General features: G+C 41.2%; 1 protein-coding gene across 1 annotated transcript in view; it reads left to right on the forward strand.

Moving 5' to 3' along the window:
• Positions 1-17,317, forward strand: part of LOC311244479 (rho-related GTP-binding protein RhoA-D-like) — a 69,379-nt gene that overhangs the window by 40,603 nt on the left and 11,459 nt on the right. The window contains exon 2 of the mRNA XM_084334017.1: positions 3,432-3,587. Within this exon, the coding sequence (XP_084190143.1) occupies positions 3,432-3,587 (156 nt within the window). The remainder of the gene's footprint in view (positions 1-3,431; positions 3,588-17,317) is intronic.

Below are 17,317 nucleotides of genomic sequence, written 5' to 3' on the forward strand. Positions count from 1 at the left end.
TATTGATCCAACGCTGGGTTCTTGAAACACATATTCCACGCTGTTCTGAGGGCCCACAAAGACTGCAATCGACTCGGATTAAAGTAAAATGTGGATTCTGGATTTTCTTTTCCCCATGCGTTTTCATTCAGTCTAATCCAAAGGGTGCATTACCATCCGGGAGACGATAGGGGGCGGGCGGTATTTTCCCTGTTCGAGCTCAGAGAGAGTCCCACTGGTAACGTGAGGCTAGATTGATGAAAAATGAATGGAAATCGCTAATAAAAAAATAACGATTAATAACGAGATTTCTCGTCGTTGGCACTGAACGGTTGGCATGAAATAACAAGAATTCTCGTCGTTGGCACTCAAAGTGTTAATCATTGTGCAGATGTCCATCCAAGATCCAACATGTCCCAACAATCGCATATGAAGGCTCCTTCCTCTTCCCTGTACCTCTCGAAAATATAGTTATTTGGACATCTTGAACTGGTTTATATTTTTACACTTTGCTTCAGTTCAACATCTAGAGTAGACCATTCCACAAATTCATCCCACACAATGTTTTTTTAGGTTCAACTTTCCTCATAAGTTATAACCCCCCTCTCTGTTTGATGACATGTTTTGTATGTCGCCAGGAAGTTAATTATTTCTTGCTTTGTACATTATTTGTGCCGTCTTAAATTCAGATCAGATCCATACACTTCAAAGCATGCATCTTTAAAAACGGCATGTTAGTGTGCTCGCAAAGTCCTACATTGTTCATTGTCCTCGTAGCTCTTTTTTGTAGTACGAGTGTATCGTGTTTTTGTACGCGTTAACGACCCACACCACACACGGTAATTACGATATGGTAATAAATAGGGGTGGGAATCACCAGTTTCATCATGATACGATACGATATCGATTCTTTGGACAACGATACGATATTTGCCAATATCACAAAGTCTCTCACGATACAATACGATACGATTAGATTCAGGTGCCTGCGATCGATACGAGATGATATCATATGCCCATTTAACACAATCAGTAACATTTAGATCAACAAAAAAAAGGTAATGAAAATATCATTTGACATTTGTATTTTTGAGCTCTTCCAGACATTTAAAGGAAAACCAATCTATTGTTTTTAATACAAATAGACCTCCTGTTCACTGTAAAGTGCCACGTTTTTATATATTGAGCTTTAAACTTTAAGCTACATTTTTTGGAACTCAAAACTCACAACCTCCCTCTCCCAAACCGTTCCTACAACAATTTGTTGATGTTGCATGATCATGTATAGGCCTACATTTATTATGTATTATATTGTTTATGTTTAAATAACATTTAAACATCAAACTCCTCTGACCTCATCTGGTCTTTCCAAAGACGCGCGCACACACACACACACACACAGAAAGGGAGAATGCTATGCTGTAACATCTACACACACGGAGCTACTGCTGTTGTTCTTGGGCGGATATGAGACTCGCCACAGGATTTTCAAAATAAGTATCGATATGAATCGATCTTATTACATCGCATCGATCCGATTCGATTGTTGATAATTACATCGATGTATCGATCTGGATCGATGTATCGTCCCACCCCTGGTAATAAATGGGAACAGTGTATAATGCTTTATGATCCAATATGTGCCTAGTTTTTCCCAGAACTGCAATGCTCCTCGCCAACTTTGCTCGTACATTTATGTTGACGTTTCCAGCAGAAGAGATCTAATATCACACCCAGAAATGTATTCATAGTCTATCATCACTTGTACATTTAAGCAATAATACACGAGAACCAGTGGAATATCAGGAATATTGCCACGGCTGTGATGCGCCTGCAGCCACGAGAGCAAAGCTCGAGTGGCGTAGGCATCACAGAGTGGCAATATTCCTGATATTCCACTGGTTCAAGTGTATTATTGCTTTTATACAGCAACTTGCACCGTTGGGGGGGGGGGGGGGGGGGGGGATATAGGATGAATACAGTAGGGCTGACCTTCGATTTTTTTTGGCGTTCGAAGCTTTGGGGGCCGAGATTTGATTTTAATTCGAAGCTTTGAGATAAAAAAAAAAATATATATATATATTTTTATTTTTATCTTGTGTGACTTGTACAGCACTTTGGTCAACTTTGTTGTTTTTAAATGTGGTCAGTGTGTCTAAGTGTCCTTGAGCAAGACACTTAACCCACGAGCTCCCGATGAGGTCGGCACCTTGCATGGTCGTCTCTGCCATCGGTGTGTGAATGTGAGGGAAAAAATCATAAAGCGCTTTGGATAAAAGTGTTATATAAAATGCACTATTTACCATTTGGTGCTACTCTGTTGTCTGTTCTTGGTACCAAACCCTCCTCCCTGCTCCTTCACTAAGGCTGAGCAATTAAAACATTTAATCAAAATATCGAACATATTTTATATGAAACATCATGAATCATATCACAGTTAAAATATCAGTTGGAAGGGCGGCTGATTGGCTCAGTGGGCAAGGGTCGAGCTCGCCTCTAACGCAGGAGACGCTGGGTTCGAGCCCAGCTCTCGGCGTTGCTACCGGCTGGCTGGCCGGTCGTTCATACTAACACAATTGGCAAGTGTTAGAGGGTGGGAAAGCCGGTGGGTGGGGATTGGACGTTGTGGACGGCGACTCCTACAGGTCGTTTGGTGACGCCGGTGCGGCGGAAGCAGGAAGTAGCGGGGGCAGCGTGAGCCTCCCACGCGTTACTCCTCACCACTGAGTTTGAGCTGCTGCGGTGAAAAGATGCTACAGGCTGCCTCCTCGTGTACCGGAGGGACACGTGATGCAAGGCTTCTGTCCTCACTACAACCTACCAGTGGGAGGCATAGTCTAGCAACGTTCAAGACAGGGGAGGGAAGAATTGGATATACGAAATTGGGATGGGAGAAAAATAGAAAATGGGGAGAAAAAGTGGATACAAATAAATAAAATCAGTTGGAATAATTAAGATTTTAGATTTTTTTTTCCAATATCGTTCAGCCCTATGATCCCTCATGCACTCTTTATCTCTTCTGATTCTGTTAAACTTGTCACTATTTTGCCCATCCTCCCTTTGTGTATTGGCATATTAATAAGCTGGTTCATCGTTTGGGTGAGGTAGCTATCGGCTTTTAGGTGAGGGAGAACATTGCTGATTGTGCGAAATTGACAAATCTGTGAAATCATGTCTCGCAGTAAGGCAGACGGACCTCTTCATATCTACTGTCGTTCTTGAGGACCAAAGTATAATATTTTGATGCCAGAGGAGCACTGATCATTGCCCAGTAATGATGATACTGGGAATCCAACAAGCTGACTAAAACCAACAGCCAGATGGACTTAAGGACTGAGACCCTAACAGTCAGATGGACTAAGACCCTAACAGCTCGGCTTATCATTGCCAAGAAATGGAGTTAGAGCTAATGAATAGACTAAATTAAAGTATATTGTCCTGTCCTTTTGTAGATGGCAGCCATCAGGAAGAAGCTGGTGATCGTGGGGGACGGAGCGTGCGGGAAGACCTGTCTGCTCATTGTCTTCAGTAAGGACCAGTTCCCCGAAGTCTACGTCCCCACAGTCTTTGAGAACTACATCGCCGACATCGAGGTGGATGGCAAACAGGTATGTGGTGTAGACTTGTGCATTCGTGCTTGGCCCATGTGGATTTCAAAACTGTTGAGATTGGCTAAAAGGGAATTCCACCGTGAAGTAGGGCTGTCCCCGAATAAGGATTGGATAGTCAACTTTGATTGGCCGAAATTTTCTGATAGTTGACTACCCCCCTGAGAAGAGAAAAAAAAGTATAATATATATATATTTTTTTTACATTCCATTTGGGCTGTGTGGGGGGGTCTTTAATGTCTGAAGGAGTCTACTGAAGGCTTCTTGTCCTCTGTGAAAGCATGCAATTGGTCCACTGATGGATACATCTTGATATTTGTCTAGTCTAGGGTGAAATCCTCTTTCTGTGCCCATTTTTTTAAGGCAGTTAGCCTCGCTGGTATGTGCGCCATTAGCGTTAGCCACGCTTCTAGACCTCTTTGCTTTTGGAAAGAATTTAAAAAAATATATATATAATAAAAGAAATATTATAAATACTTTTTTTTATATACACTTTTTCTCCTATTTTTCTCCCATCCCAATTTAGTCGTTATGCCTATTCCCCCCGCCCCTTCCTGGTCGTTGCGCACATGTGCCCCCCACTGGTCGGTCTAGGGAGCCCTGAAGTCTATCGGATGCTTCCTCCGATACATAGGAGACAGCCAGCAGCCTCTTTTCACCCGACAGCGAGGACTCTCACTGGGGACGTGTAACGCGTGGGAGGATCACACTACCATACCCAGTTCCTTCCCTCGCTGTGCAGGCGCCCTGACCGACCTGTAGGAGTCGCTATTTACAATGACCAGAATACCACCCACCGGCTTCCCACCTGCTGACACTGCCAATTGTGTCAGTATGACGACCGGCCAAGCCGGAGGCACCGCTGGCAGCCGGATTCTATACCAGTGTCTCTGCGGTGGTAGACGGATGCTTAGTCCGCTGCGCTACCCGGCCGCCTTATTATAAATAATAATAATTTTTTTCATTTGACTAAGAGGTTGGCAGTCGACTGCGGCTCCTTTCGACAGATTAACTATTCGACTAATTGGGGTCAGCCCTACCGTGAAGCAACATTAAAACTCATGGACGAGATTACGGCGTAACTGATTTAATTCTCTAATGCTCAATTAGGGCTGTCTTAAATACTTAGAAGCTTCGTTCGATGGGCATGGGATTTGAATGGGAAAATTAAATTTTAATATATTTAAAAAAGCAAAGCAAAAAAATTCACCTGCAAAATCTTGCGCCTCCAATGCAACGAACGTCATACGCCTCATTAACTTTGCCTCTTTGTTAACTACAACAAGCAATGCCGTTTGTTATTTAAGATGAGGTCGGACTCGGCACTGACAGATTTGTGTTCATTGTGCTGCTTTTATAAAGTCTCAAATGACGGCTTACAATATTTCATGAAAGCAAAGTGTTTAGTTTGTCTAAGATTTAAAAAGGTATAAACTTGACTGCACTGACAATTCTCTATAGTCTTTTTTAGGGTTGACCCCTATTAGTCGACTAATCGATCGAAAGGAGCCGTAGTCGACTGCCTACCTCTTAGTCGAATGCAAAAAATTAAATAAAAAGATTTATTATATTTTCTTTAATAAAAAAAAAATTATTTATCATTCTTTCCAAAAGAAAAGAGGCCTAGAAGCGTGGCTAACGCTAATGGCTCGCATACCAGAGGCTAACTGCCTAAGAAAACAGGCACAGAGGCACTGAAAGAGGATTTTAACCCATCTAATGAACACACTAGACTAGACAAATATCAAGATGTATCCATCAGTGGACCAATTGCATGCTTTTGCAGAGGACAAGAAGCCTTCAGTCGACTCCTTCAGACATTAAGCACCCCCACAGCCCAAATGGAATGATAAAAAATAAAAATAAAAAAATAAACTTTTTTTCATAGTCGACTAATAGTAGATCGGCTCATTTCTGCCAATCAAAGTCGACCAAATCCTTAGTCGGGGACAGCCCTAGTATTTAAGTATTGTACATTTTAGTTTTGTATATTGTATGTTTTGTATAGTGTTTGGTCTTTTACTCTTTCACTCTATGAAGCACAATATTTGGAGGGCCATACAGAACCAAGCATTTTACTATAATGTGTATGTGACCTGTATGTAAAGCAAAACTTGAACTTGATGAACTCTATGTGGCCAAAGTGATCTCTCCTCCAAAACACCAGCAGCGCGCAGGTGCTAATTCAGTAGAGCTAAACATTATAATTACCCTCCCTGAACTAACGGGTGGGTAATGTAAATTTCCTGATTACCGCAATCATCTCTCAATCAGCTTCCCACTCTCTCTCTCTCGCCAGGTAACGGCGTAACCAGAAGTAAATGACCTGCCCCTCCCCCCTTGTGTGTTTGGTAGGAAGGGCAACCTATAACTGACTTTGTCTGACGCCTGCCATTTTCTGCCTCAGTGTGGGCCTTTGTAAAGCAGGAAGCTGGAGCATGTGCAGTAGTTCAAGGCCATATCTCTGGGCTGATGATATTTATAGACTTGAGTAAATTTTTACTCTGTAGTAAAGCCACGTTTTCTACAAGAGAGACCCAGAGTGGAATTCCTCTTCATTTTGAAAGAGCTGATTCTTTTACCAGTCGCATGCATCCAGATCCATGAGTGGGATGACATTCAGCGTCAGGGGTGAGAAAAGATGAATTCTGGATGGCTGCAGAGCAGCGGAGAAAGAACTCTAGAGTCTAATAAAGAAAAATTGATATCTCAATTTGTGTCCTATATAGACCACTGCACTTCCGTGTTACATGGAGCTCATGGGAGAGCGCAGGGGGATAAAATTAATCCTGGATTCTCTGGATTGGGGAGTAGGTGCGGGGGAAAAAGTGACTATAGCTCGGCAGAGAAAGTGCCGATCGACTTGGGATTGGTCTCTCCGTGTTCAGGAGACGCAGGTGTATTTAAACAAAAAAAAAGTCGGCTACAACTACTTACGTCAAGGCTCTAATCAACATTAATACATTTTATCCCCTGTGCTCTCCCATAAGCTGAAGATACCGGAAGTGTTGCAGTGGTCTATGGCCCCAAAATGACAGTCTATACTGTTCATTGAAAATAATGGATTGAATCATCTGTACTCTATACTGACATGAGGTAGAGCTAAAAGAAATGAGGTGGTGATGAACGGACACAGTCAGCCAAGCATGTACGTTTGTTGGGTCTCAAGGAACTGTAGACCTTGAGTCAACAACAGGAAACGCATCATCAGACTTCCTGTGAGGGGTTGAATCCTCCCCCCATCCACCCCCACCCTTTCCTCTGTCATGACTCATGACCAATGTCTCATTTCCTGTTCCTGTTTCCTGTACAAAAATCTTGGATGGGCTCACTTCCTTAAAACAGGTTTTGGCACTAGAGTGCAAAATTGGCCATCTGCCGTTGGAGCAGCTTTAGCCTGTTAAGCCCTAGCCCTATTTTCTGAAAATCCGCCTAAAATACATAAGTAAATGGAAGATTGCTCCACTTCTACAAGGTCCATTTGCATGTTCTTGGTATCTAGGGACATCTATGGATCTCATGGAATGTATTCCCAGTGTCAGAAATTGTGTCTGTTACTAGGCTTGAGTAAATTGTGATGAAACGAAGGAGAATATAAATTATGATTTTTCTTTGCATCTTTGACAGTGAATAACACCATGCTAAGAATGACCAGACATGAAAAACTACAACTGAGCTCGTTCAGCACCATCTTGAGATCATGTGTACAAAATATCTAGGCAAATGAATAAAGTAGGGATGCACCGAATGGGAAATTCTTGGCCGAAACCGATACTGAAAATAGGAAACGGTTGGCCGAATGCCGAAAGGCCGAAAATGATTAATATAAATATATATAATGTATTTCTTATTTTTTTTTCAGCTACCTGATTATGGCAAAAGACATGATTATGGCAAAACTTAACTTAAATAATATTAATAATCACTATTATGGGCCCATAAAACATTTATTCAGCACTTTTGAATGCATACATTAATTCCAGACTGACTGCTGAAAGATTGTACAATTTAAAAATGTTCTCTTTGCATACAACAAAATGTGCATTAAAGTCAAGTGCATTTTCTTTTCTATGTAGGATAACTACAACATAGTGCATTCAGAACAAAGCCAAGGTGCTTTAAAACTGCATAAAGATCTGCATAAAGACACACACACGAGAGGGATAATAGCTTATAGCGGACTTAATGATGTTACTATAGTGGCTACTGTCATAATTCATGGAATTATGGAAGGACTGTTGTATTTACTACATCTCCCATGACTCTTAGCGGGGGATGACGTAGTTTACGAGAGACGAGTGAAAGAGGACCGGAAGCGTTGTTAGCTAGCTTAACGCTAACGTTAGTTTAAAAGGTTTGAACCGCGACGGGCATATAGTAATGGCGAGGATATAAAGCATGTTAAAGACTCATTTATTGGATGCGTTGCTCGCGGAGTTAGTTATGACAGAACGCTGCAGAACGGAGGAAGAGCTGCCAAGCTGCTCACGTTAACGTTGTGCAAAGTCTGTAGCCACGTTTTGATTACGTCATCACAACAACACTTTAGGTTACGAACGTTACGTAAACCCTGTTCTTTGACATTCTGTGATATATTTTCGGTGCTAAAACCCTCGGCCGAAAATGTTTCGGTGGCCGAATATTCGATGCATCCCTAGAATAAAGGGAAGATGATTCAGCAGAAGGTTTTGTAGATGCAGTACTGAATTCTGCCATCCGGAACATGCTATTTGAAATACTATTATAGAACATAGATTACCAGGCCTATAAATGACCTTATTATAGCCAACTCACACATCTATGGATTGGGCCAAATCTCGTCTTTCAAATGGCAGAGTTCAATTTGGATTTAGTATCTCCAGGCGTGCACTGAAGAACCGTGATTGAAAGCTACTGTATGTACAGTTTCATTCTAATAATGCATATGGCTCCGCCATTTTGAATCCGTTTGCAACGCGGATTGTTGCTAAATGTTCACAGAAGGTAGACACACTAACTGCGCTCCAATCTATGCCAATAGCATCCAGTTTTGTGGTAGAGAATCCAGAGAAAGAAAAAAAAATTTGTACACAAGTAATTTGCTTGCAGGAAGCTAGAATTGGCTGGGTACTGTAGTTTTTCGAACTTTCAACACTATTGTTGAAAGCCACACATAGTAGCTTACTACAAAAACCTAGGGGTCCGCAAGGACGACTTCAAGCTGGAAATGGTAACAACAGATGAGGTACTCAATAAACTGAGCGCCCTCCAACCTAACAAGGCCACTGGCCATGACAACATCCCCTCCAAATTCCTCAGAGACTCAGCAGCCGCCATCACCCCAATCATCACACACATAATAAACCTCTCCATAAAACAGGGACACGTCCCCAAGGACTTCAAAATTGCGAGGGTGACCCCTCTGCACAATAAGGGCAGCAAATTAGACCCAGGCAACTACCGCCCTGTTTCTATTCTCACCTCCATCTCGAAAGTCATGGAAAAAATAGTCTACGAACAGGTCGAAAAGTACCTAGCGGAAAAAAATCTAATCTACGAATTCCAATCTGGCTTCAGAACATCCCACTCCACTGACACATGCCTTCTCTATTTGAATGACCACATCAAACAAGAGGTGGACGCAGGCAAATACTGCGGCATGGTCATGCTGGACCTACAAAAGGCCTTTGACACGGTCAATCACTCCATTCTGATTGACAAGCTAAAAGCAATTGGTTTTGATAGTCTATCAGTGAGCTGGATGCAATCCTACCTTGAGGGGAGGGAACAGATGGTGGAGGTAAACGGTACCCTATCCCCCCCCCCTCACAGTGAGCTGTGGTGTTCCACAAGGAAGCATACTAGGACCGCTACTGTTCCTAATTTATGCAAATGACATGTCGTCAGCTTGTGACTGCAACTTGTTCCTGTTTGCGGACGACTCAGCCCTGCTGGTCTCTGACAAGAACAAGTTACAGGTTGAAAAAACCCTCAGCTCGGAACTAGGCAGAATCTGCATATGGCTCGCTGATAACAAACTATCATTACACATGGGCAAAACGGAGTCCATTCTCTTCGGTTCAAATAACAAACTCAGCAAGACCGACGGCTTCTCAGTTACAGTGGGTGACAATATTGTCACAAGGAAAGATGAAATTACCTACCTGGGTTCCATCCTAGAGGCTAATCTCTCCTGTGACAAAATGGCATCCAATGTAATAAAAAAAGTCAACCAACGAACTCGATTCTTGTACCGGATCTCCTCTCTGGTAAACAAGAACACCCTGAAGACTCTGGCAGGAGCACTCATTCAGGGGTACTACGACTATGCTTGCACCTCATGGTACCAAAGCACCTCAAAGGCGCTAAAAACAAAATTACAAACATCTCAAAACAAACTGGTCAGACTACTGCTTGACCTTACTCCTAGAACCCACCTCACCCCTGCCCACTTTGACAACCTAGGATGGCTTAGAGTAGACGACAGAGTACAACAACTTGCAATGGGCCTGGTCTACAAGATACACTACACGACCAAGGTACCCATGTACATGTCAAAATACTTCCCAAAGGTCAGTGAATACCACGATCACAACACCAGAGGGAGCTCCACAAATCATGTTAAACCCAGATTCGGCTCAAATAAGGGACTAAACACGTTTCGCAATTATGCCACATCAATGTGGAACGCCCTACCCAAAGCTGTAAAGGAATGTGGATCACTACCCACTTTCAAAACCTCTCTCAAGGGACACCTACGGGAGACTGCAATTCAACACTGGCCCCTGTAAATATCCTAACCCAACCCCCTCCAATGTACAGTCATTTACCTAGTATGGTTTTGTCAATAGTTCAATGTACAATTTTGTTTGTTTGTACAGTGTCTCCTCCCCCCCCCCTCTATATTTGAATACCGCCTATGTCACAAATGTATCAGTACTAAATACCTATATGTCCCTATGCCATAAATGTCATGTATGTTGTGTATGTCATAAATGTCTATATGAATTGAAAATGGGGGACCCTGATGGAAACAAGACAAACGTCTTTCTCAGGTCTGCATCCCCTTAACAATTGTATGTATTGAGCCGTACTGTATTGTACCCATTCTGCAATCTGTTAAATAAAGTTTTCATTCATTCATTCATTCATTGAGAGCTCTGGATGCCCTCTTCGCATATGACTACAACTGGCGACGTTCCGCTAATTCAAAATGGCGGATATTCGCTAAATTAAGACATTCCATAAACTAAAATCTCACTAACACTTTAACCTATTGGTAAACAAACGTATTGCTGAAAATATACACCGACTGCTGTTGGGACATGGTTAGGGTCTTTACTCTTAGATACATTTGAAAAAAAAAAAAACGCTACTTAATGTCATACAGTCTGGAGAGATTGATTTATGACGTGATGTCATTTGCGGTCCGCCGATGGACCGCTCAGGCTAATAGTCGGTATGGTGAAACGTATGGTGACTGTATGAGGAAATATTGACCCCTTAGTGATTGATGGGTGTGTGCGACCAATCAGACTAGCTGAGTAAAGGCAGTTGTTTGATTATTTCTGAATGGAGCCTACTAGACAGGAGCACAAACTCTGAGGCACTATGCCAGAAACTGGCTGCAGTTTTCCCATTATATTAATGTATAATCTGTTTTTATCTTTAAACTTGCAATGCTACTGTGACGCCCTAATTTACCTTGAGGGATTAATAATGTATTTATCTAAAAAAAAAATCACTTTGCGGGGGCGCCCTCGTGGCGCATACCATAGTGCCTCGCGCACCTACGCGGCCGACCCGGGTTCGATCCCAGCTCCCGTCGTTATTTGTCGCATGTCCTCCCCACCTCTCCTCCCATTCGCCCTCTCCTCTGTCGGTCCTGCGTGACCAATAAAGCTGTAAAAATGCTAAAAAATTATTTAAAAGAAAATAATCACTTTGCAGCGAATATCGAACAAATAACAATGGACTCCTTGGAGACACCCAGTGGAGGATGCCTCAGAGTTGGATGTCCCTGGCGTTGCTGCCTTGCGCTCCTCATATCTCCATATAGAGAGTAGTAGTGTATGCAGGAAGGCAGGCAGGCAACTCGGTCTATATTCCCATGGGACTCTAACCCTTCCTGCCCTGGTCTACTTGTCACCAGCCTGACTGGCTCCAATTCTGCCATTTTAAGTTGTCCTGGACAGTCGGGGGATATTTAACTATTGAGTGATTTATTGTGGCGGTAGGGGTTTGGTGGCTACGTTTGTGCAGCCTTTCATAGCTAGCCGCATGTTGTTTGCATTATTTTTATTATCAGAACTGATTTTAAACATTGGCTGTAGGTGGGGGAAGGAGGGGGGTGTTCTCAGGGGGCACTTAACACATTGAGTGCCAGCAGGGGGCGCACGATTTATCGCTTGAATGCCAGCCTTTTGGGACTGATTTTCCGATATTTCATGATTTTCGCGGAGCTATTTCTATATTATGGCTGTGTCTAATACGCCCGTCGCTTACCAATGACTTGCTTGCAGTCAACATGTACGAAACGGATTGTTTTTTCATTGGTACCGTACTTTTCGCACTATAAGCCGCACCTGACTATAAGCCGCAGCAGCTAAATTGAATGATGTGTACATATATAAGCCGCACTGGACTATAAGCCGCAGGTGTTTTAATGTTTAATTACCATATGTTATTGGTAATATGTTATACGCTATTCTTGTGTGTTAACACCTTGCTAAGTGCACCCGCACAGACCACACCCAGCTTCTCGTTTGTAGTCTTTCCACCAGCATTGGGACACAATACTGTCGGACAAATAACAAGAATTAACTCATTTACAAGTTGTATTAAGTTGAGCAAATAAGGGAACAGATAAATAACATTTCAATGCAGTAAAAAAAGCAAGATTTTAACAGCTTCGGGTTTGGTCCACATATAAGCCGCACCGTTATATAAGCCACAGGGTCGAAAAATGGGGAAAAAAGCCGCGGCTTATAGTCCGAAAAGTACGGTATATTTCCGTTTTATACCGTTTTGAAAATAAGTTTTTGGAAATTTCTAGAAAAAAAAAGATTCCACGGAAATAGCCATTTACTGGAATACACACAACACGTTGTCATTTTCCGGCTGATTTATGAATCATTTTCAAATAAATGCTAGATTATCGATAGTATATGTGTACTTATGCATGCTAGAGAAGCGGGCTGAAAAATCGATTATCCATGACCTGGTCAGCGCTAACGTCATATACACACATAGGGGACACGTTGTGGAATATGTGAAAAAAACATCGGATTACCCCAAGACTGGTAAAATAGATTCCTTACCTCACATCAGATGTTCTGCAAAAAGATTATTCCAATTCAGGCCTGTACATTGCGACATATATGTCGCACGTGCGACACTGACGTCAGTCTGTGCGATGAATGAATTGACTTCAGTAGCACTGGTGCGATGGCCCGTGGAGCAAGCAAAAAAAAATAAAGTGTGACGGTAAATTGAATGGACCACAGCGCCACGCTATCCACTTGGTACTTGTAGTCTCGTGCGATTAAAAACAATGTCCCGTCTCGCGTAGAGTCCATAATCAAACACCAAATCCCATAATCCCTAGCGAACAATATCCCCGCGACTAAGTTGCGAGCTCAATGTACACTGACTGGGTGACTTCGACAAGATGAAGCGCTTTTTTAAGGTATTAAATCCAACAAAAGAAGTACAAGATCAAAACCCCAAACGAGCCCGAGAGGGACCACCGTTAATAGAAACGAGACAAAAGGAGAAGATTAACAAGATGTACAGATATAACGCAGAGTGGGAAAATGATTTTCCGTGGATATTTTTTAATGAGGAAGCACAGCTATTATTATTCTGTCACTGGTGCCGGGAGACTCCGGAAAAGATCCGATCAGAGAATCCCTTGACTCGCGGGTAACAATATCCTAAAAAGGGATAACATTAATAAACACAATACGTCCCATCGACACATTCTTGCCCGGGATGCCTTCAACGCTAAACAAACTCCTGAGCGCGGGCCGGCACCCTCTTGCACTCGCTGAGTTAACAGACGACCAGAGCGGATGATGCTGATCTCCGTGAGGTAAAGTTTAAGATGAATGTGGCATATTGCATCGCCAAGGAAGAAATGCTGTTCACTAAATTTAAGCCGCTAATTTTACTCTGTAAAAAGAACTCCATCGTATGGCTACTTAAATTCCCCTCCGGGATCAATAAAGTATTAATTATCTATCAATCAATCTATCTATCTATCTAATAACGAGACAATATGCAAATAAGGTAATAATAATAATAATTAATTTAATTTATAAAGCCCTTTTCATTCATGCAGAGTTCCTTGTACTTAGTTCTGATTAATGCAATAGTGTGTGTGTGTGTGTGTGTGTGTGTGTGTGTGTGTGTGTGTGTGTGTGTGTGGATCTGAAAAAGTGGCCAGCAGACATGATGCTGGAACTGTGACACGTGTGCAGTGCACACACACACACACACGCACGCACACACACACACACGAATAATTATAATAATAATAATAATAATAATAATAATAATAATAATAATAATACATTTATTTATTTGGTTCCACAAATATGTACAGGTGTTTGTATGCATTATATCTATTTGTTATGTTGGTTTCTAGGTGTTTCTAGGTTGGTTTCTAGCTTTCCCTGTAATCTGAGTCCACACCAGCGCTGCCTGGTCTCGGACTGCTTCATATCGGTTATATGGTTATGTCCTTGTTCTTTTTGTTTTACATTATGGGCAAATAAAGAAAGAATTTGTCTAAAAGCATTTCTTGTTAAAGTTTGGATTTTGTGTGCCCTGTATGCAAGATTCATGTCCCTTGCCAGTCACATACCTATTTAAGTAATGAACTGCACTACTTGTGGTTGTTTTTAGAGATTTTAGAGACGTTTTATACTCGTGCTACAAGATTTTGGCCTGTGCTACAAAACTATCAACCTCTGTAGCACCAGTGCTATGTGCAAAAAAAGTTAACGTACAGCCCTGCAATTCCTGATCGCCATTCCAAATATCGATCGCGTTTATTGATCCAACGATCCAACCTCGAAACGCATATTCCACGCTGCTCTGAGGGTCCCCAATGAATGCAATCGTCTCGGGTTACATGCCTGAGAATTCAAATGTGGAATCCAGGTTTTTTCCCACCCATGCATTTCCATTGAGTCCAATCCAAGTGCATTACCATCCGGGAGACGATAGGGGGCGGTACTTTCCCTTTTCGAGGTCAGAGCCAGTCCCAATGATAACGTGAGGCTGGATTGATGAAAAATGAATGGATATCATATCGCTAATAAAAGCAATACCGATTAAATACGTCGTTGGCATTCAATAGGGGGGTGTAGTGGTTAGTTACGTCATTGCTGTGTTCCACCCTCTGTCCAACACAATGTATTTCCCCATTGCCAATTTCTAAATCGTCTCGTTTAAAACAAATAAAGCATTAACATTTGCATGGTGTACCTTTCTGTGCGTATTCATCCACAATCTATAGCTCAACATGAAAATATTCGCAATTAATCATAAAAAAATCGCAGAATAAAAAAAAAAATGCTAACAATAATGTTAGTGATGGAAGAGAACTCATTTTGTGCAAAAATGGAAAGCTTTTCAATTTCCATGCAGCAGAATTGTTACAATAGCCGATAATCCATTTTCCCAATGATAAATCCCTATACAGGTGGACCTCACAGACGGTCCAAAGCGATGTCGGACTACACCTCCCTATACAATCTTTATTGCCCATTTAGTCGAGGCAGTGGGAGTTTTTAAATTATGCTGATGGTTTAGCAGTTTCCGTGGATACAGTACTTGAAACAATCATTGTATGTGTGATGGTTCTGGTCGCAGCACAGTCATTTGTAAAGATCATGATAGTTACTCTAATTCCATATATTTCTAATTGTCTCCAGAGGAGGAGGGAGAGGGGTGTGAGGAAAACACTGCAGTGTGGAGAAACTTATGGTTTAAGTAGGACAAACTCATGTTGTCAGCTGAAGTAGGAACATGAAGATATCTACACACTGTGTATTGTGCTGCTCTGCAGTAGTGGTCGACCGATATATCAGGACGATATTTGCCGTTAAATATCTGTATCTGCTTCGCTATCGGCCAACCGACATTACCATCTTTTGCGGGCTTTAGCGAGCTCATTTAATGTTGGAGCGAAAATTATACATCTTTTTACATTTTTATTTTATTGAATCCTTTATTTATCCAGGAATGTCCCATTGAGATACAAGATATCTTCTTCCAGGGAGTCCTGAAAGAATCTAGAGATCCTGAAGAATCTACATCTAGAGATCTCTGTTCTGTTCAAAGGAATCTGTTGAAGGAATGTGTGATTATGTCTCACTTGTCGAACAAACCTGAATGTTATTGCCATAATATAGAACATAGTTTCTTTACCTTTCTGTGAACGTCTAGGAAAAAAAAACACATCTCAATCTGATGAAAAATGGCGGAGCATTTTTCATTACATAAAAGTAACTGTACTTGCAGTAGATTTTAGGGCTGACCTTCGAATTTTCTTTTTGGAATTCGAAGCTTCGGGGCCGAGATTCGATTTTAATTCGTAGCTTCGAGATTAAAAAAAATTATAAAAAAAGAAATATTATAATATCATATATTTTTTTTAATGTTGTGGGACTTGTCAGTGCTGTAAAGTTTAAACCTTTTTAAATCCTAGACAAACTAAACACTTTGCTTTCATGAAATATTGTAAGCCGTCATTTGAGGCTTTATAAAAGCAGCACAATGAACACAAATCTGTCAGTGCCGAGTCCGACCTCATCTTAACCAACAGCATTGCTTGTTGTAGTTCACAAAGAGAGGCAGTTGATTTTGCACAAAAAATATATATAATAAAAAAAATGTATAGATTTAATTTTTATTTTCATAATCGAATCCCATGCCCATCGAACGAAGCTTCGAAGTATTTAAGACGGCTCTAGTAGATTTCATTCAGTCTTTGCTGCCCTGTTACGGGCACCTGGTGGTACTAAATCCAGATTGAACTCTGCCACTGGAAAGAGGAGATTTGGCCCGATCCATAGATGTATGACATGACCATAATAAGGTAATTTATAGGCCTGATATTCTATAATTAGTGCGGTCAGGCGATTAAAAAATGTATCTAATTAATTACAGGATTTGTAATAAATTAATCACATAACCATTTTAGGCCTGATATTCTATAATCATATTTCAAATTGCATTGGTCCGGATGGCAGAATTCAGTACTGTATCTACAAAACCTTCTGTTTAATAATCTTCCATTTATTCATTTGCTTCGATTTTTCAGGTCTGGTCAATTTTAGCATGGTGTTCACAGTCAAAGATAAATTTTTTTTTTTATAGAAATTTAATTGATATTCTCATTTGGTTCATTACAATTTACTCAAGCCTAGTACCAGACACAGTATTTCTGACACTGGGAATACATTCCCTGAGATCCATAGATGTCAGTAGAATCAGATATCATGCAAATGGTCCATTAAAAAAAAATCTGTAAATGTTTATTCTACATTCGTATGGAATGAATGAGATAAAAAAAAAAATTGTAATTGAGTTAATTTTCATAACGTGATAATTTGCTGTGTAATTAATTAATCTAATTAACGCGATAAACTGACAGCCCTAATATTCATATTTAAAATTGCATGTGTCCGGATGTCAAATTTCAGTACTGCATCTACATAAACCCCTGTAAATAATCTGCC

The sequence above is a fragment of the Notolepis coatsorum genome (genome assembly GCF_963971535.1).
Source record: "Notolepis coatsorum genome assembly, chromosome: 17".
Lineage (NCBI taxonomy): Eukaryota > Metazoa > Chordata > Actinopteri > Aulopiformes > Paralepididae > Notolepis > Notolepis coatsorum.